General features: G+C 47.4%; 2 protein-coding genes and 1 non-coding gene across 3 annotated transcripts; 1 reads left to right on the top strand and 2 right to left on the bottom strand.

Annotated features, from left to right (window-relative positions):
• Positions 1-7,213: 7,213 nt before the first annotated feature.
• LOC100769275 (40S ribosomal protein S27-like) lies at positions 7,214-7,501 on the bottom strand. The gene has a single exon (XM_027415502.2). It carries the CDS (start codon positions 7,482-7,484, stop codon positions 7,230-7,232), a length of 255 nt encoding a protein of 84 aa, XP_027271303.1. The 5' UTR covers positions 7,485-7,501; the 3' UTR covers positions 7,214-7,229.
• A 9,484-nt stretch (positions 7,502-16,985) lies between these two features.
• On the bottom strand, positions 16,986-17,999 carry Znf660 (zinc finger protein 660). The gene has a single exon (XM_035444245.1). The coding sequence runs from the start codon at positions 17,997-17,999 to the stop codon at positions 16,986-16,988; it is 1,014 nt and encodes a 337-aa protein (XP_035300136.1).
• Positions 18,000-20,208: 2,209 nt separating this feature from the next.
• LOC113835622 lies at positions 20,209-20,315 on the top strand. Its single transcript, XR_003485302.1, has one exon. It is a non-coding gene; the product is annotated as a U6 spliceosomal RNA (small nuclear RNA).

Below are 20,315 nucleotides of genomic sequence, written 5' to 3'. Positions count from 1 at the left end.
TCCTAATATGGTGCCTACACTAATACCTGGCGCACAATCAACCCATTCTGCCTCTCCCCATATCCTGCTCTGCCGACTATATAAGCTAGCCTGAGAAAAGTAAAGTTTGCCACTTGATCAGAATCCTGTCTTGTGGTTGTTCTTTCTGCGTCTCTTGTCCCCATTCCCTATCCCTGACTCTCTTGTCCCAGGTTGATGTCCTGTAGGTCAGAACACCACACCCCCTAAGCTTTATTTATTAAAATCTATTCTTTAGAGTTCTAAATTCAAATTCCTCCTACACAAATGAGCATCTTTGTAGTAATCCTGACACAAACAAATTGATGTCATGTCATGTACTCTGACCATATATACGTCTTTCATCAACTTTATGGGCTGAGCAGGATGGTGAGTGCCCACAGACCCTCCCCATTACACTGGAGAAAATACACACTGAGTTGGGAGACTTGTTAAGGCAGGATCTTGATTTATTCCAACAGGCAGGAACTTATATACAGCTGAGGTAGGGAATGGGAATCTTAGGATGGGGTAAGGTGACCTGAGAAATAAGGGCCAATAATACTCCACCAAGCTGGCAGGTAGCTAGCAGGGAGGAAGTCTTGCATCAGGCCTTGCTGAGTCACCCCCATGTGGAGGTTGCAGGCCAGAGACAGGTGGCCAAACTCTAGTCAGGCTCAGGAGGTTACACTGGGCCTTGCATCAAGCCTTTTTAGGTCCAATATCTCCCCCTTTTGTTTTTGTAAAAATGGTGGAAATCATGGCCTCTGTCTTAGGTGGTCCCCCTTTGGGGACTTTACCAGTCATTCATGAGTACCATGTATCCAGCTCTTGAAAGACCACTCCATGACCTGTCTTAGGTTGCCTCAGCCTGTCTGAGAACTTACCCATCGCTGGTCAGGTGGAGGGCAGGAGAGGGATGTCCTTATGAGGACTGCCAGTCGTGAGGAGCCTGGTTCCTGAGTAGCGAACCTAACATAATGAACTTCAATCTGATAAGTTTTACTACCTCTAGCTGTTAGTGAATAAATTGCATGACCTTATTATTGTGCCCAAATTCTGAACCCCAAAATCACCAAAAGTCCCATTTCGATGCAAAAGCAAAGAGTCTTTTATTGTAGTTGTTTAAGGAGCTAACCCCATTAGCTCCAGGCTTTCATCCATTCACCACAGTGGACGGCTAGAGAAAGACACTGAGAAACCATTAGGCAGGAATCTTATAGGGCAGCGTAAGAGGAGTGTCCAGGGGTACGCACAAGCTCAGGACTGGTGTGCCTCCAGGCTTGGAGGGTTTGCCCTGTGTTGATTGGTCAACTGGTTGTTATGGCCCATAGGCCCTCCCAGGGTGGTTGCTGTGCTCTGCACATCACTGTTGAGCACTTGTCTGTAAAGCACACCCAGAGCCATAAAGCTCAGTCCCGCCAGCTAACTTCTGATTGGTTTCTTGCCATGAGGAGGGTATCTGACCCCCTAGTGACCAGGACAGAAGGGGCAAGATCAGGCGAGCACATGTTAGCCTGTCACGGCTGCTAAAATGGGGGCTGATCCCTTCACTTATTAATCATGAAGATGAGGAGGAGAGGCCCCAAGCAGGAGGAGAAGGTAGGGTAGGAAGCCATTTAAGCCAGCCAGTCCACAGTGGGTTGTCCTGGAAGTCCTGCTGTCTCCTCTCCAATCCTCCTGAAGCCTTTTTTCTTTTCTTTTCTTTTTTTCTTTTCTTTCTTTCTTTTTCTTTTTTCTTTTTTTTTTTTTTTTTTTGGTTTTTCAAGAGTTGTTTAATTTATTTTCTGACATCCTTTATGTTGTTAATTTGTTACGCAACCTAGTAGAGGCCAGTATTAAGCTGGACTCTACCCCTATATCTCCTCTCATGATTCAAGCCGGCTCCCTACTCAAACAAAGGATTAGTCCCATTTTTTGTCAACATCTCAGGAGTCATCAAAATTTACCGGGATTTCTTTCTGAAGGAAATAATTTGGCCGATAAAACGGCTTCTATGCCTCAATATAATACTGCTACAGAAGCTACACACTTCCACCTACTAACCCATGTGAATTGGAGGGGTCTTTTTTTGGGGGGGGGTTCGAGACAGGGTTTATCTGTGTGGCTTTGGAGCCTATCCTGGCACTGGCTCTGTAGACCAGGCTGGCCTCGAACTCACAGAGATACGCCTGCCTCTGCCTACCGAGTGCTGGCATTAAAGGGGTGCGCCACCACCGCCTGGCCGAAGAGGTCTCCTCGGGGCAGCTGTATTGTCCTGTCTGAAGGATGCACAGAGGGTTCAGGACGCTGCCAGCATGCCGGGAGCTCGGGCCACATTGCCCACACCCGAAGGGCCGATCCTCCCGGATAAGCTTCTGGGTGTCCCACCCTCCGGCGGTCAGGACGGCGGGCTGGTGGTTGGCCGGCTGGTGGTTGGCCGGCTGCTTCCGCAGGCCGAAGCTTTCCCACCTTTACCGCGGCGGAAACGTTGCGGGTCTGCAGGGTGCGCCGCGGTTCTTCAGGGACGTGAGGCGTGAAAAGCCCTGGAGCAGGCCAGGCAGCCAGAGTGGCCAGTCCGGGCTGTGCCGAGGATTGCGAGGATTGCGAGGCCGCCGCTTGCTTGTGGGGACGGCCACACTCTCCACAGCCAAAGGGCCGCTCGGGGCTGACTCCAGTTCGTCAGCCTTTTTCCGCTGTCTCCAACCTCTGCTGCAGTTCCTCCCCTTTACAGCTCCTCTCCCGAGCCGGACGTGTGTGGCGCACGCCTTTAGTCCCAGCACTCGGGAGGCAGAGGCAGGTCTCTGTGAGTTCGAGGCCAGCCCGCCCTACAGAGCCAGTGTCAGGACAGCCTCCAAAGCCACAGAGAAACCCTGTCTCGAAAAACCAGAAAACAAAAATACAGTGCTCTCCTTCCTTTTACCCTTGCTGGCTCCTCAAAGGGTCCCCCCCTTTTTTAGAACAACTCAGCAAAATAAAATTCCGGTTTATTGTTGGACATTGTTTCATACATACATCAAACAGTCCAAAAGAATAAAACATCAACTTCATAGACAAAAAAAGAAAGGAAAAGAGAAACCTTTTATCTTTGGCCTTTTTAACCATCTCATACAAACCAACTACTTATAGTACAGCTAGGTACATACACACAAAAAAGTTACTGGAATGCTCGGAATAAGATTGTTTTTTGTTGTTGTTGTTTTAAAGGTTTTTTTTTTTTTCTCCTTTGAGATTATAATGAACATGGTCACACTACAAGTAAGGTCAGAAGTAGGACAGAAAACGCTCTGAAGGCTGGTTTGGTCACCCGTTATCACTAAAAATGGCTGACCCCCTAACAATAATGTACAAAAATATAAAATGTAAATAAAAAATACAAATTTTCCTTTTAAAGTATTTTTAAGAAAAACAGCAGGGCCTTGGAAGTTTTGGTTCTTTTTCCCTCCCCTGTTGCAAACCCGTGGTGTGGTTTGGTGGGGTGGTGGGGAGCGCATGCCATCTGTGGGTGGCACTGCCCGCTGTGGGCGGCTGGAGCCTGCTCCTCTACTCCAAGGTGACCACGTTCAAATTCTGAGCCGGGAGTGCAGGGTGAATAGGTCACGGTGGCCTTACGTTTAGCCTTTGCTTTCTGCTGTCGAGTCATCCTCGTCGGGCTTCTGCTTCTTGGTGTCAACATCATCATCCTCACGCCCTTCGGCTACCGCTTGCCCGGAGGAGCCTCAGCTTACCATCGTCAGCTCCACCGTCTTCCTCACCGTCTCCTCCCCCTCCTCCCCCTCCTCCCCCTCCTCCCCCTCTTTCCCCTCCTCCCCCTCCCCCTGCACAACTTCCTTCTTCTCCTTCAAGTCCTTGGAGGTGAGCTGGGAGCCGGAGACCACGCGGGTCTCACACCCCGCACCCCTGCGCTGCGGCCAGGGGAGAAATGGAGCTCGAGGACTCGGGCGAGAGAGCTCGGGAGTCCAGAGTCCCCGGAGGAGGAGGGGGAGGAGGGGGAGGAGGGGGAGGATGACGACTAGGAGGAAGATGAGGATGACAAGGAGGACGACGACGAGGAAGAGGAGGAGGAAGAGGAGGACGATGACGAGGATGATGACGACAACGACGAGGAGGCGGGCGGGCAGGAGGGCGGCGAAGGCGGCTGCAGCGAGCGCGGAGCAGGACCCGGGAACAAGGCAAAGATGGCTTTTCAGATCAGCCAATGGGGGGAAGGGCTCCCTATTTTTTTTAAAGATTTATTTATTTGTTATGTATACTCTGCCTCCATTCCAGAAGAGAACACAAAGATTTCATTACAGATGCATGAGCCACCATGTGGTTGCTGGGAATTGAACTCAGGACCTCTGGAAGAGCAGTCAGTGCTCTTAACCGCTGAGCCATCTCTCCAGCCCCAAGGGCTCCCTGTTAATGCCCGTTCCTGCCCTGACTCTGAGATAGAACCCACTTGGGGCTCTGAACCCTTGCAGCGAGGGTGGTTCAGCAGGCAGCCAGTTTGGGGTAACAGCGAGAACAGACAGGGCAGGTAAGTCACCTGTCAGATGGATCTTCCGGTGCTTAACCAGGTTGCCTCCATGACATAGGTCTTTCCACACTGGTTACCAGAGAGGGGGGAGGTGGGAATCCAGAAAGCCTTCACCAGCCTGCATGCAAAGGCTGTCTGCAACTGTGCTGGACCACCCCCTTTAACTCCCCGACCTAAATTAGCTACAGTTCTCCCCTTTGGATGGCTTAGTCAAAGTTCATGTCCCCTTCTCATTAACTGAACTCTCCCAAATAGAGAAAAGATTGGGATCCTATACTGCTAATCCTTCCACCTTTATCCGAAGAATTCCAGTATATTACCCAGTCGTACAATCTTACTTTCCATGATCTTTATATGGTTCTTACCAGCAGTCTCCTCTCAGAGGAACACAGGCGAGTCTGGGAACAGGTTAGGGCCTATGCAGATGAAGTCCACCAAACTGATGATACCTACCCAGTTTGGGCGATGGCAGTCCCTGACTAGGAGCTGGAGTGGGATTTCAATACCCCAGGGGCATCCTACTTAGAAACCGATTTTTAACTTGCCTTATGGCTGGTCTCCATAAGGCTGCTCTTAAAGCAGTACATTATGAAAAGATCCAATGGGTCATTCAGGAAAAGGATGAAAACCCATCTCAAATCCTAGACCGCCTTACAAAGGCCCTCCTACAATACACCAATCTGGATCCTGAGACTCAGGATGGGAACCAACTCCTTATGACCTACTTTTCCCCCCAAAGTTACCCTGATATTAGGGCCAAACTTAGACATCTAGAAAAGGGCCTCCTGACTCCACAGTCAGAAGTACTAAACGTGGCATTCAAGGTGTACCATGGAAGGGATGAAAAGGCCTAAACACAAAAATACCTGATGATGGCTGAGACCTCTCAGCCAGGCAAAGCAAAAACCCCAGGCTCCCAATAGACAAAGACTCCCATGTCCTTGTTTCAAATGTGGTAAGGAGGGTCACTGGGCCTGGGCCTGTCGAAACCCTTGTAAACCACCAGGACCATGTCCAAGGTGCCATCAAGAGGGACACTGGGGTATTGCTTGCCCCTATGTTCCTGGCAACGTGTGGACATGGATCCCAGATTGCCCTTCAACTGACCTGGTTGGCCTGGCCATTAATGACTGAGGGGACCCAGGCTCCCCTGGCCTGACCACCGCCATCTTCAAAGGGAGCCTCGGGTAGCTTTCAAGGTATCAGGGAGATCCATCTCCTTCCTCCTGGACACTGCACGCTTTTTCAGTCCTGACAAATTTTTGGGGACCCACCATTCCTTTTTATTCCTCTATTGTTGGAATAGGAGGGCAGCCTTATCAGGCCCACCAAACCCCACCACTTAACTGTATCTTTAAGGGTATTCCCCTTACCCATTCCTTCCTAGTGATACTGAAAGACCCCCAGAGGCTCGGGCCCCCAGGATCTTAGACCAGACAGGGGACCCCAATCACTAGGTGGAGGCGAAGACTTGATGCAAACAGCAAGAGGTTTTATTAAACCAGTTTGTTGGGGTCCCGACTCAAGCTCATGCAGGAGTCAAAGAGTTGGACTCCGAATAAAGGTCTAAGGACTTCTTAAAGGCAAAAACCACAACCAGGTGGGGCCGGGGGAATTCGGGGAATGCAAGGGTGAGGTGAACAGTTCTGATTAGCTCGTTCCAGGTGGCCGACCATAATCTCTGGGCCCATGGGAACACTGAATGTTCAGGGTGGTGACTTCCCCATTTGTGGGTGGAACAGCTACCAACAATAGAGATGTAATGACTCAACGGTTCATTCTGGTAAAAGTTACAAGTTCTGGTATTTTAGCTCTGGGTCCTTCATCCCCCCATTTTATTTTTGGGAAATTTCAATCATGGAATTCTGGTTTCTTATGATTTGTCTCCAGGGAGAGTCCAGTACTGGTGGCAAAGCATTAATACCTAGACCGTGCTTACCCTTTCTCAGATAAAAGTCATTAAATGGTTGAGAATACAGGGACTGTTATTGTTTTGTTTAAAAAGAAGAAAAGAGAAATACTGATAAGACTATAAGTTTATTATAAGGCCCAGCAGAATGGGGAGACTAAGAAGAGGAACAGGGTAAATGGCTGACCTCCATGGCCGGTCGCCATAGAGAGGCAGAGTGGGGAAACAGAGAGAGGGGAACAGAGGAACAGAGAAACAGAGGAACAGAGAAACAGAGAGACAGAGAGTGTAAATGGGCAGGGGCCTATCTTTTAAAGGGGTCCTCTGCACCTGCGTGCAGACTTAGTTCCCATGGAACCTTGGGCTGACCAGGGCACTGCCTGTTCCACCAGGTGACAGGGGCAGGCCAGCATAATGCCTGAACCTTTCAGGGACCAAAATTTAAAAGTAATAAAATTATAATAATATGGCCCAATAGTGAAGAAACCAAGGTAGTGAACCAGGGGGATTTGCTATACCAGCTTTCAAACCAATTTTGGTTGGCTTCTCTCCCTTTCTGTCTTTCCTCTAGCCTTTTTCTCAATTTAGTCAGGGAGTCTCTGATCACCCCTGAATGGTCCACATAAAAACAACATTCTTCTTTTGGCTGAGCAGAGGCCCCCGTCCTTGAGAAAGAGCAGGTCTAGCCCTCTCTGGTTCTGCAGTAATACTTCAGAGAGGGATGTTAAAGACTCTTCAAGCTTTAGTAATGGGGTAATTGGATATATATATCCAAAATGTGGTGTTTATTGGGATGGTTCCCACTCATCTTGAATCAGGTGCTTTTCAGTGCTGCTTCCTCCTGAAGGAGCTTCCTTCTGTCAGCCTTGCTTTTCTGCCTGTGGGCTGGCAGAGGACAGTGAAGCAGCCAACACACAAGACTACCATTTGTGCATGGCTCAAGACCGTGGTGATTTTATAACATCCTGGACACTTCACATCCATAAAGTAGGAATTGGGGCTCTGCACCAGGCGCTTTTTCTTGTGTTTCCTCTTTTCCTCTTCTGGAGAGGGATGAAGGAGATCCTTTGTGACAGGCATGTTCTCCTAGGGAGGTCGTCACCACCGAAAGCAGTAATGGCCTGTTTTAATCCATTTATTTGGTATGGGTTGTTAGTTAGTGCTGCCGTGCCTGTTCCTATGCCTGCCGCCAGTCCCATGAGGACAGCTAGTATCAGAGTGGTGGGTTCTCTCCTAATTCGATAGGGCACGAGATCGAATTTATCTTCAAATGACTTGGCATCATGATATATCACCCGGGGTAGGAGGTGTATTAGTACTCAATAATCCCGCGAGGCATTAAAAACAGAAGTGGAAATGTAGAGGTAAGTCCGTATTACAGATCCACCAACCATTATTAGGGGGCAGGAGACACAGACCACCTTTAGGAATCGGCAGGCCCGAAGTCTGAGTGCAGAGTTGTTGCTTATGGATGGTATCTGCCCCACACAGGTCCCGGTACCCGAGACTTCAGTAAGGGTTAACTTCCCCTGAGATTCCGTAACAAGCAGCCGGGGAGGTGGTGCTACTGAAGTTCCCTATGAAATCTATCCCCCCGTAGTATGGGGGAACTGAGTTTAAGCATAGCCAGCAAGACTCGGTCAGGTTAGGATTAGTGGCGTTAAGACCCTCAAATGCCCCCCATACGAGATTAATCAGTCTTTGCTGTGAACCTGCGGGGATGAGTCTTTGTAGAGTGGATGGCGCCTGGGAATTTGGGTAAGCGATAGTGACTTGTTCCTGGACCCTTTTCAGTTCAGGTTTCTTTTGTCTGCTGTCACCGGGTTTGGTCCTATGGATACTGGGGACAGGACCTCTATTTTTAACCAGATTGTCATTAGTAGCCCAGGGTCGCCTCCCTCCTGATAGAGGCGGATTTCCCTTTGGTGTCCTGGTAACCATTCCTGTCTTGACTGTTTTCCCAGGCCTGTGAATGTGATGTTAAGCCGGTTACATGTGAAATTTATACATAACCCTTGTCCTATCCAGGGTCCTGTCCCTAAGGATGGAGCAAGCCCACAAAATTGGGGAATTGAGACCATGCTCTCGAATCTGGACTGGGAGGGGGCTTCAGTGGGCCCCTGAGTTACCTCTCTTACCTTAGCCAAACTGGTGGGGCATCGCGCAGCCCAGCAGAGACCCGTCACTAGAGCCTGGAGGTAGACTGTCAGTTGCTCCCTATCTTCTGCCGTGTTGAAGCTGAAGTTTGGGCGGTCTAGGGGGAATCCCGCATTGATGACATTGTCAAGGCTAGAGGCGGTCCTGTCTGCTCCCAAGATGTTCTTTTAGGCCTCTAAGAGAATTCTCTCCCTTTCCTCAGTATTAATGAGAATTTGGAGGAGCTGCTGACAGTCATCTCAAGTTGGTTGGTGGGAAAACATCAGAGACTCAACTAAGCTGGAGTTTGGTGGGATCTGCTGAAAAGGGAGGGTAGTTAGTTTTCCAGTTATACAAATCTGCAGAGGAAAAAGGCCAGTACTGGAGGGGCTGTAACGGATCCTGCCCATCCTCCCCTGGCGGCAGAGGAGGGCCATAGGCTCTCAAAAGAAGGGCAACTGAGGTTTTTGGAGGGGCCCCACAACTGCTGCGAGTTCCTTGTGCTGGCCCGGGACTAATTCCTGCTGTGTGGGGGCAGAAGGTTCCTGTGGAGCCGGCAAGGGAGGTTGGGTAGGGGTTAAGGAAGGGGGTAAGGTGGAGGGGAATCCAACAGGAGGAGATCATTTGGTACATCAGGATAGATCTTCTTGGGTGAGACAACTCCGTTGGATGAGGGATCTTTGTTCTGTAAGGCCAGGACCTAGAGGTGGTGGGTGAACCTGATATGTGGACCACCCAAGGTTTTAACCATGGTGGTGGGTTCTGGATCAGGTCCTGCCAGAGAATGATGTAGGGTTGTTGATCTGGGTGTCCTGTGGGCAGATTCTGGAAAACAACAGCCTTAACGGCCTTGATCAAGGTAAGGTTAAAAGCCCCTTCCAGAGGCTATACCACGTTAAAGGTGAGCCATTCTGAAGTGCAGAAAGTCTGCCATTTATGTTTCTTAATTTCAACTGACTGATCGTGAGCTCTGTCCCTAACATCCATCCAGTGGTCGAGAGTCAAACTAAGGGGGGTGGTTACAGTGTATCCCATATTGAAAGTCAACAATATGAACACACAGAAACAGAGCAGACAGAGAAGAACAGATGTCGGCCCACTTTGTTCGTGCCGCAAAAATGAAAGTATCCCACATGGCAATGGTACCAAGCGAACGGGTGGCAGAAACAGGCAGCCCTAATCGCTGCTATCAGAAGAGATCCCAAGCATCCCTGGGTCTCTGATTCTCTTAGGGCGCCATCTTAGATCGGCAGTCTGCAATCCGCCAGGCAAGTCTACCGACCACCAGGACAACTGCAAACCAAAAACCCAAAGCACTCTTACAGAACAAACAGAGCTGTAAGGCAGGAGACGAGAGACTAGAGAGACAATACAGGGTACCTGCTTACCTACAAGATCAACTCCTCTCAGGTGAGGAGTGGGCCATAACAACCAGTTGACCAATCAACACAGGGCAAACCCTCCAAGCCTGGAGGCACACCAATCCTGAGCCTGTGCGAACCCCTGAACACTCCCCTGACGCTGCCCTACAAGATCTCTACGCAGACTCTTTCCTAGCCATCTGCCATGGTGGGTGGATGAAAGACCCGAGCTAACATGGGGTTAGCTTGTTAAACAACTATAATAAAGCCTCGTGCATTTTGCATCAAGCTTTCAACTCCGCCTGGTGATTGGGGTGACCACCGTCCTGGGCTGAGATCCTGGGGGCGTGAGCTTCCGGGGGTCTTTCACCTACCTCTGAAGATCTGTCCTATTTAAAGACTATTACTGCTTCTTGTAAGATCTGTTCAACTTCTAACCCTCCCTCTGGGCATCGGAGTCTCCCCTTTCCCACTCATCAGGCCAGGGGATCCCGCTCCCAGATCACCTTCTTACCCCCTTGTTACAATACCTTTACACTCTTCTTTGGAACTCCGCCCACCACCATCTGCCTCTGCCCATTCTAATCCAGTCGATTCAGGAGACCTAGTTCTCCTTTCTCCTCCAGGATACAATCCCCGTCCTCTTTTTCTAAAATGGACAGGATCTTTCAGGGTCATCCGTACCACCTCAACTGCTGCTAAGCTCAAGGGATTCCCTCACTGGATTCATCTTTCTCATCTCAAACCTTTTATATCACCAGCCCAAGATAATCCTTCTTACATTTCTTTTTTTTCAAAACAAATAATAAAAAGTTTATTAACAAATATACAAAATACACAGTATCAACTGTGCCTTACAAAATTCACCCATGTACATATGCAATACTCTACAATACTTACAAGTATACATATAAGACTTCCACCTGTATGCAATTTTATGGTCCATCTGTGTTCCCATAATATCAAAAGAAACAACAACTGTGAACATATCACATTAAGCATCTTTCTGTAACGGAGTTTAATCACAACATTTACCGCCATGATACTCAGGCAGGTAGGCTAATGCTCAGTAAAGTGCAGTTTTAGGGAACCCCAGCCCTTAGTTTTCCTTTACACAGGTATCCACAGTCCTTAAGGACTTTTTTCTTATCTATTTTTGGTGATCTTGATGATGTGTCTTCAGCAGCAGCTTTAGCTGTTTTCTGTAGTGGCTTCGCTATGGAATTACTAGAACTGAAGACTATGTTTCTTTGTGTAGAAAATTTCTCACTGTGATTTTTAGTTTCATCTTCAGCTTGCTTTTCTGAGTGTTCCTCCATCTTTGCGCCACTGCTCAAAACAGCTGCTCTCTGGCTTGTTTCCTTGGCTACAGTCTGGAGACTCACTGGCAAGTCTAAGTTGGCTTTTGCTGCATTGGCTTTTGCTATTTCTAGCAGCTCCATTCGACCTTTCTCACTTAAGCGAACGGGAGTTCTGCTCCTGCTGCACGACCTGGTTCTGGATCTTTCTCTCCACGGGGCGATCCTCGGGGTACACCGCCCGCCCGATCGCGTGGACCGCCGCCTGTGATACGACCTCCCGCGGGACCGCTATGCCTGCGCGACCACAGGCGCTGGGGCGCCCGAGCCCGACGCGGATGGTGATGCTTTTTCCTGCGGAGAGCCGTTGACTTAGACGTGGCGGCCGAGGACATGACCGCCTTCTCGGAATTGAGCTATCGCGTCTTACACCGATGGCGATGTGCTCGCAAAGGCGAGAGAAAAGCCTAGCAGACTCCTTCCTCTCAGACCAGGTCCGAAGGTGGCCGAGTTTGAGGCTTACCGTCCCCACCGAGCTGAGAGTATTCCCTTCTTACATTTCAACCCCAACAGGACCTTGTTCTCTTTAAGTTTCAGAAGATACCAAGGTCGACCAGTGTGCCTCGGGCCTCAGAAGAATGACGCATTACACATCTGCCAAGAATTGAATTTGAATTTGAATTGAATTGCTCCCATTGAATCCCAGTACTCCCATGGAATCGATTCACATTTTATCAATCCCTGCCCCCTGGAAGACTCCGCCCCCTAAGAATCTCTATATAAACCCTGAGACTGCTCAGAATTCTAATAATAATAAAAGTACCCGAAGGAGCTTTGGTTGAAGGCCTTTTTGCAGCACCGAGGTGGCAGAGCAGAGCAGCAGAACAAAGCGAGCAACGTTGTAACACTTCTCTCAAAGAAACTTTCCATTGATAGAGCAGAGTTGTTACTCTCCTCGCAGGAGAAGCCCTTTTCTGCTGGAGCAGAGCTGATACACTGGGGAAGCCCCCCTTGAAAGAGGGCTGTGAGGGCCTGCAATTACTGTGACCTGTGGTTTTCCTTGGCTCTGGAACTCCAGGATACCTTTGCAACTGAGCTGTGTTGCAAAGGTATCCTGGAGTATTCTGTGACTCCCGAGTTCGAGGATACACTTCCCATCCTAGCTGTGAAAAGGCTTACTTACACCAGGTCCTCCCCAGCCTTCTGGGTGATTCCTGAAATAAGGGACTCCATCGGGCCCTCCTCCAGCCTTTTCCAAGCTGCAAGCCCCAGTGCTCGGACCTGGTCTTGATAAGGATCAGGAATGGCCTGTAGAAGGCCTGTAGAGAACTGGTCAGAGGCGCCCGAAAGCATGCCCAAAGTAATTGGGACCAAAGGGTGGGCTTTCTGATTTCATTCGGCCTGGATGCCACACTGATCCTGAAAAACCGAGCTCCACTTCAGAGACATGGATCCGGGAAGCCCTAGCAAGGTCCTTCCAGTCCTGAGCAGTACATTGATGATGGGCTAAGCGTGGAGGATGGTCTCTGCCCAGGGGGAATTAGGTCGGTCCACTGAGACAGCCTTTTTGAGTTCCTTTAAATCATGTGCTTCCCAGGGGTACCAGGCAGCCGGGCGGTTGCTGCCGGGTTAACATTGATGGGGAAAAGATGGTCATTGCTCCCTCGGAAGCACCCTCCCTGCAGTAAGGCGGAGGAGCAGAGGGGGTCCAGAAAAGATTAGTGGGGGGATCTGGAAGCGGCATACCCTTAGAGGGACAAAGAGCATTTTCAAAAGGATCTAGGGACGGATATAGGGGTGCGGGCTGGTGTGAGGGACTAGGATTTGAATTTGGTTCGTGTGTGTGTGTGTGTGTGTGTGTGTGTGTGTTAATCTCCCTTTGTCCCCTCCTTGATCCGTGCCCCATTCTTCTCCCTAGGAGGTCGAGGAGGGAAGAAACCCTTTAAGGGGGACACCATCAGGAGGGTCCCCAGAGGGGGTAATCCCCCCCCTTTCCACCTGAGCTTTCCTAATTAGGGTTTCAACCCTATCCCAAGTATCCCAATCAAAAAGATTACTCTCCAGCACCCAGGGAAAAATCTTGAGCAAACAGTCCCAGGCTTGAAGGGCTTGATTATTAGAAAAAATTAAGGCCTCTACTTTTAAGTAGGACCTGTAACGATTCTAGGGTAATGTTTGATTTGGACGAAGACTACCCCATAATTTTGGGGGGTACACTCAACCTGCATACCGATTGACCTGTCAGCATTCTTCCCTTGAAGAGACTTTCCTCACATGGGGCACCAGTCTGCTGGGTTCCCTAGCAGGTAGAGCTGGGGAAGGGCCGGTCCAGCCAGTCTCTTCCCGGGGCTGAGCAGGATGGTGAGGGTCAGGCGGCTCACACCCTCCCCCCTACTAGTTACCAGTGAGAAAATACACACTGAGTCAGGAGACTTGTTGAAGCAGGATCTCAATTTATTCCAACAGGCAAGAACTTGTTACAGCTGAGGTAGGGAATGGGGATCTTAGGATGGGGTAAGGTGACCTGAGAAATAAGGGCCAATAATACTGCACCAAGCTGGCAGGTAGCTAGCAGGGGGCAGTCTTACATCAGGCCTTGCTGAGTCACAGGCCAGAGAGAGGTTGCCAACCTCTCTCTAGCCAGGCTCAGGAGGTTACACTGGGACTCACATCCAAGCCTTAAACTCAAGTCAGGCTCAGGAGGTTACACTGGACCTCGTATCCAGAATTAGAGCAGAAGACAGAAGTAACAACTCCCCCCCCCACCATCTCCCCAGCCAGTGAGGCAGAGCTGAGCAAGCTAAGAAGGACAGCCCAGAAGCCCTCCCCCGTAGGAGCAGAGCTGATATACTGGGGAAGCCTTTCCCTGGCTGCAAGCTGCTACACTTACTGTGATGATATATGTATGGTACTCTTTGGCTCCCAAGTGCCAGAATACCTTTCCATCAGAGCTGTAACACTCAGTAGTCTGTGGCTCCTGAGTGCCAGAATACCTTTCCATCAGAGCTGTAACACTCGGTAGTCTGTGGCTCCTGAGTGCCAGAATCCATCCCCATCCCATCCAAACCTCCGAAATGCTTACAGACTTCCCATGAAAACAATCAATGTGGCCGGGCATTGGTGGCACATGCCTTTAATCCCAGCACTTGGGAGGCAGAGGCAGGAGGATCTCTGTGAGTTTGAGGCCAGCCTGGTCTCCAGAGCGAGTGCCAGGATAGGCTCCAAAGCTACACAGAGAAACCCTGTCTCGAAAAAAAAAAAAAAAAAAAAAAAAAAAGAAAAAGAAAAAAGAAAAAAAAGAAAAGAAAAAAAGAAAGAAAAAAGAAAACAATCAATGTGAAGTAATTTCAGATGCTATGCCATAGATAGAAAAATTATGACATACCGATTAGAGGAAATCTGCTCAGTGATGCATGCTCCTGAATGCAGCAATTCTGCTCTGGACCCTGAAAGCCCTGCTTTGAATAAGTATGCAGAGAGACTACTGCATAATAAATTATATGTAAGCCGCTATCTTATCTCGTAAAATTATCTGTAAGCCACTATCTTATCAAAATATAACAAAATCAAACAATCCCCACATTCCTTCATTGTAAAAAACATATAACCCTGACAACTAAAGTCTGAGGCACAAAAACAGGCCATGAATTTCAGAGAAGAGCACTCTCCTTGTCAAACCTCACCCAAGTAATTATCCAGATGTAATAACCTTTCATATAAGTGACTCCACAGGAGGATCCCTGTTCTCCCTTTCACCACAGTCAGAGAGGGGTCCTTTGGTATAATTTAAAAAACATGAGATTCCAAGACAGATTTCAGATCAAACCCTGCCTCCAACCACTGACTAGCCAGCCACCTAACATCATGGAAACTCAATTCTCCTATACATTATTATATCCTCAGTAGCTTCTGAAAGGTCTGTGCACATGAGACAAACAGTATTAACTGAAGGAATTTGTTGTATACAAGAGGAATTAGTCATGGAGAGAGTCTAGTGTATTTAGATGGATTTTGAACTAAGGAATTAGGTTTTGATAGTGACTAACGAATAAGCTAATATCTTCCTGGTAATACCTGCCATAAAGATTGGGGCACTATAAATGGGTGAGACAGTGTTTGGCTAGTGTGTGAAGTCCCAGGTTCAATCCCCAGGGGTTGGGAATCCAGTTGTGTTTGTCATGTTAATTAATCAGCACTCTGCCCCCCATTGGGGGGCATTTTCTTCAATAGCAATAAACTACAGACACATGTTTTGCTCCTTTCCTTCTGCCCCATCTTTGGAGAAGCTGCGTGAAGAAGCATGCAGCTGTGGCCAGTGGCTTGCAACCACAAGATAATGAAAAGCAAAAGCAGTCTGTTGAAAAACTTAGAGTTACTGCAAGTCTGACGCACTGTCAATTTCCAAAAATCAAAGTATGAGCTGCTTAATTCTAAGACTACCTACTCAGAAACAACAACATTTTAAAGATGTAAGCTATTCTCTGTGAGTTCGAGGCCAGCCTGGTCTACAGAGTGAGTTCCAAGATGTAAGCTATTATGACTTGGAATCCTGTTAATTACACCCGAAAATATCCTAGATGCTAAACATTGGTTAAGATTTTCTTTCTGAAGTGTTTAGAAACATGGCTCCAATAATCTTCACTAGAGCTGTTTGTTTCTGCCATGTACCTGTCTTGGCATCCATCACTGGCATCATCTCACTTAATTCTCAAAGAAGCCCTTGAGGTAAACCAGAAGTCTGAGTTGTGAAGTCATTTGACCAAAGTAGTTAGGCAAGTGGATCAGGACACAGACCTCCCAACCTAACTACATTTCGCCCACTCAGGCCCAAATCACACGATGAAGTGAAAATTCTCCACTTTCTAGTTTTCGAGCCTACAATTTCTCCAGAACATTAGGAGAAAAAAAATTTACTAATTATCTATACATTTGCTGGAAGGATGGAGCTCAGACAGCTGTCAGTCATGGGTGATTATTCTACTACCCAGGAAGAGAAGGTGCACTAGTTTCCTTTGCTGTGTTCATTTAACCTAACAGTGAGTATCTTAAAACTACAAAAAACAAAGGCAGCACTGATTTTAGCAGTAGGAAGCTTTAGGCTGAATCTCATGCTTTTTAAGACTACATAATAGACACTTTTCCTAACGCCACCAAATAAAAATGAAGATGTACTCATTACGTTTAAAATAGATTATACTTTTTCTTAAATATAAAAGTAACACTTTCATTGTAGGAAATCTAGAAAGCATAAGATAGTACGAAAGACAAAAATAGAAATCACCTACAACTAATCCCCCAGAAATAATCATTGTTGAAATCTAGGTTTGGCCCTCTTTCTCCTTCCCCATTTTTCCTGGGCAAAATATTTTATTTGGATATTTAATTCTTTAATTTTTCATTTTATTCAAAATTTCCCCCATGGCAGACATCAAAAAGTTCTTCAAAAACAGACTTCAGAGGCAGAATCTGAATAGACTATCCTTTGTGCCATCCTGCACATGTAATAATCTCTGGTAGTTTTCTCCCCTTTCCTTGATATATAATGCTGGCATGAATATGCCTTTTATTAAACTTTAGACACTTATTATTTTCCCTGTATGGATTCTTAGAAGCAGAATTAAGTCTAATGTGACTAAAAATCTAATTTTCAGAGAAGTAGCAATTAGCCTTATAGCCAATTTTTCCTTTTTCCTAAGACAGGGTCTCACTGTGTGGCCCTAGGTGGTCTAGAACTCACAGAGATCTCCCTGCCTCTGCCTCCTAAATGCTCCTAAAGGCAAGTACTGTCAAACCTGGCCCACAAACAATAAGGTTTCTTTCTCCTTGTTATGTTTTCTTTCATGTTGAATAAGCTGTGAGCTGTAGCGATAGGCTTTCCCACACTCACTGCATTTATAAGGCTTCTCTTTAGTGTGGGTTCTCAAATGCAGAATAACTTGAGATGTCTGCCTGAAGGTTTTCCCACATTCGTTACATTTATAAGGCTTCTCTCCAGTGTGAACCCTCTGATGATCGATAAGGTTTCGATTAGAAGTAAAAGCTTTCCCACACTCACTACATCTATAAGGCTTCTCTCTACGATGAAGTCTCTGGTGTTCATTAAGAGCCTTCCTCACGGTGAAGGCCTTCCCACACTCATCACACTCATAGGGCTTCTCTCCACTGTGAATTCTCTGGTGGTCCATAATCTTGGTATTAGAACCACATGTTTTCCCACACTCCTTACATTTGTAAAGCTTTTTTCCTCTGTGCAGCCGCTGATGTTGAGTAAGGTTGGAACTCCTGCTAAACGCCTTCCCACACTCAAGGCAAGTGTAGGGCTTCTCTCCCGTGTGAACTCTGTGATGAGAAATAAGTCCTGAACTCCGGCTAAAGGCTTTCCCACACTCTCTACATTCGTATGTTTTCTCTCCGCTGTGGACTTCCTGGTGCCGAATGAGATGTGACTTACCACTGAAAGACTTCCCACACTCACCACATCTGTATGGCTTCAGTCCAGTGTGGATTCTCCGATGGACCACAAGGTTGGAGCTATGACTGAAAGCCTTTCCACATTCCTTACACTTATACGGCTTCTCTCCTGTGTGGATTCGCTCATGCACAGTGAGGTTGGCACTCTGACTAAAGGCTTTTCCACACTCGTTACACACGTACTGTCTCTTTTCACTATGGCCTCTCTCACGTGCTGGAGAGTCACAACACTGACTACCATCGTTTTCACAGTCTTGGTCACTCCCTTCTGAGGGTGATTTACCACCTTCAAATGCCTTATCTTTGAACTTTCTCGTCTTTCTCCTCATCTTCTCTTGCTGGGGGCATTCCAGTGGCTCTTATCGTTTCCTTTTAAATTTTTTACTTCCTTGGCAACACTGATGTGGAAAAATAGAGGGTTAAACGTGATCCTGGTTTTTCAGGGATGTCGCTTTAGGATCAATACCTCCTCAGTCTATTTCACCATCTGATTGGAGAAAAAAAGAAGTGTACATGCCCACTTTCTCTGTAGTAAGGTAAGAATTAGTCAAGGAAGACAGGATGTAGTAGATCACAGTGTCTCACATAGAAGGGCAGGTGTTCAAAAGCAGAGAACTGTTCATAATGATGAGAAAAGTGACAATGGTTAGACAAAGGGCAATAAAAAGTTAAAGACAGAGTTGAAGAAAAACACAGCAGGTCCAGTCTCAAAGTATGCAATCAACAGTATAAAATCCACCCTTTCTTCTTGCTCAACTCTCTAAAATGGGAGCAAAACACCTGAAAAGCAAGATAAGAAAGCTCCCTTGGTTCAGTTAGTTGAAACACCTAATGTGCAGACTATCCTGGCTTTCAGTTCTTGCTGAGCTACTTCCTTAGGAACAGTGACTCAGTGGCTGGCATATAGCAAACATTCAGAACTACAGAATAGCAGCTAAGATTGTTTTAGGGTCTGACTAAAGTTTCATCTTTTTCTAGAGGTATGGGCACCAGGCCCCAGTGTAGACAGTTTCTTTCTCACCTGGTCCCACAGCCTTTAAGTCCCAAATAAACACACAGAGACTTACATTAATTATAAACTGTTCGGCTGATGGCTCAGTCTTCTTATTGGCTAGCTCTCTCTTAATTATTAACCCATTTCTATTAATCTGTGTATCTCCACGTGGTCTTGGCTTACCAGAGAATGCCCAGGCATCTGACCTTCCCAGTGGCTACATGGCGACTCTCTGCATCCTCCTCTGGGAGCCCCACCTATCCTTCCTGCCTGGCTGCTGGCCAAGCAGTATTTTATTCATCAACCAATAAGAGAAACATATATACAGAATGATGTTCCCCATGACCCCAGCCCACATCTCTTTATATATTTAAGCTGCTTGGTGGCTGGTCACATCATCCTTCTAATACTGATGACCCTGAATTATACAAAGCATAGCTTCCAGGGCTTATCTTAAGCTGAAGTCAGATCTTTTTTTCTTTTTCTTTTTCTTTTTTTCCTTTTGTTTTGTTTTTCAAAACAGGTTTTCTCTGTGGCTTTGGAGGCTGTCCTGGAACTAGCTCTTGTAGACCAGGCTGGCCTCAAACTCACAGAGATTCTCCTGCCTCTGCCTCCCGAGTGCTGGGATTAAAGGTGTGCACCATCAACACCTGGCTTGAAGTCAGCTTTTTATGATAACTTCAGGTGTCTGTTTTTCAGCATGTTAGTCATTATGAAAATAAAATCTATGGTGTAAACTTGAAATGCTAAATTGAGGCAAACAGAGAACCTCTGCAGGACCAGGCAAGGTATAACAGTAAAGTCCCAAAGACGGTGCAGAGAGTTGGAGACAGAACCCTGAAGAGGGACTGAGACAAAAAACCCCATGTATCAGGGATAAACATGGAGTTTCCAATCCGCTGGACACAAAGCTCTGCACATGTAGGGGTAACCTCAGTAACCCCCAAACCTGGAGTGGCTGAGCTGTGAGAGCACATGGACTGTGACTCGGTGACACTGACTGAGGGCACACTAACTGTGACTCTGTGACACTGACTGAGGGCACACTAACTGTGACTCTGTGTCACTGACTGAGGGCACACTAACTGTGACTCGGTGACACTGACTGAGGGCACACTAACTGTGACTCTGTGACACTGACTGAGGGCACACTAACTGTGACTCGGTGACACTGACTGAGGGCACACTAACTGTGACTCGGTGACACTGACTGAGGGCACACTAACTGTGACTCTGTGACACTGACTGAGGGCACACTAACTGTGACTCTGTGACACTGACTGAGGGCACACTAACTGTGACTCTGTGACACTGACTGAGGGCACACTAACTGTGACTCTGTGATACTAATGTGTGTTTCCTCTCACGGTGTTTCCTTGCAGACTGACCCCTTGAAGAATTAAGCATGCAGAAGATATGATCTTACACCCTACATTCTTTACTCTATTTAATAGAAATTGGACTATAAGCTACTTTGAGGATTTGACCAGAAGGAAATCTAACCACTGCTACCCTGTGCTTGCCTGGGTAAGAAACACCCTCAGGTGCTTGCTTCGGCAGCACATACACTAAAATTTGGAACAATGCAGGGAAGATTAGCATGGCCCCTGGCAAGGATGACATGCAAATTCATGAAGCGTTGCGTATTTTT

The sequence above is a fragment of the Cricetulus griseus genome, chromosome 4, assembly GCF_003668045.3.
Source record: "Cricetulus griseus strain 17A/GY chromosome 4, alternate assembly CriGri-PICRH-1.0, whole genome shotgun sequence".
Classification (NCBI taxonomy): Eukaryota; Metazoa; Chordata; class Mammalia; order Rodentia; family Cricetidae; genus Cricetulus; species Cricetulus griseus.
This window is presented reverse-complemented; position numbering and strand designations above follow the sequence as displayed.

Coding starts and splice junctions, on each gene's coding strand:
- LOC100769275 (XM_027415502.2), bottom strand. CDS start 7,484: ATGCCTGTCACAAAGGATCTCCTTCATCCCTCTCCAGAAGAGGAAAAG.
- Znf660 (XM_035444245.1), bottom strand. CDS start 17,999: ATGAGGAGAAAGACGAGAAAGTTCAAAGATAAGGCATTTGAAGGTGGT.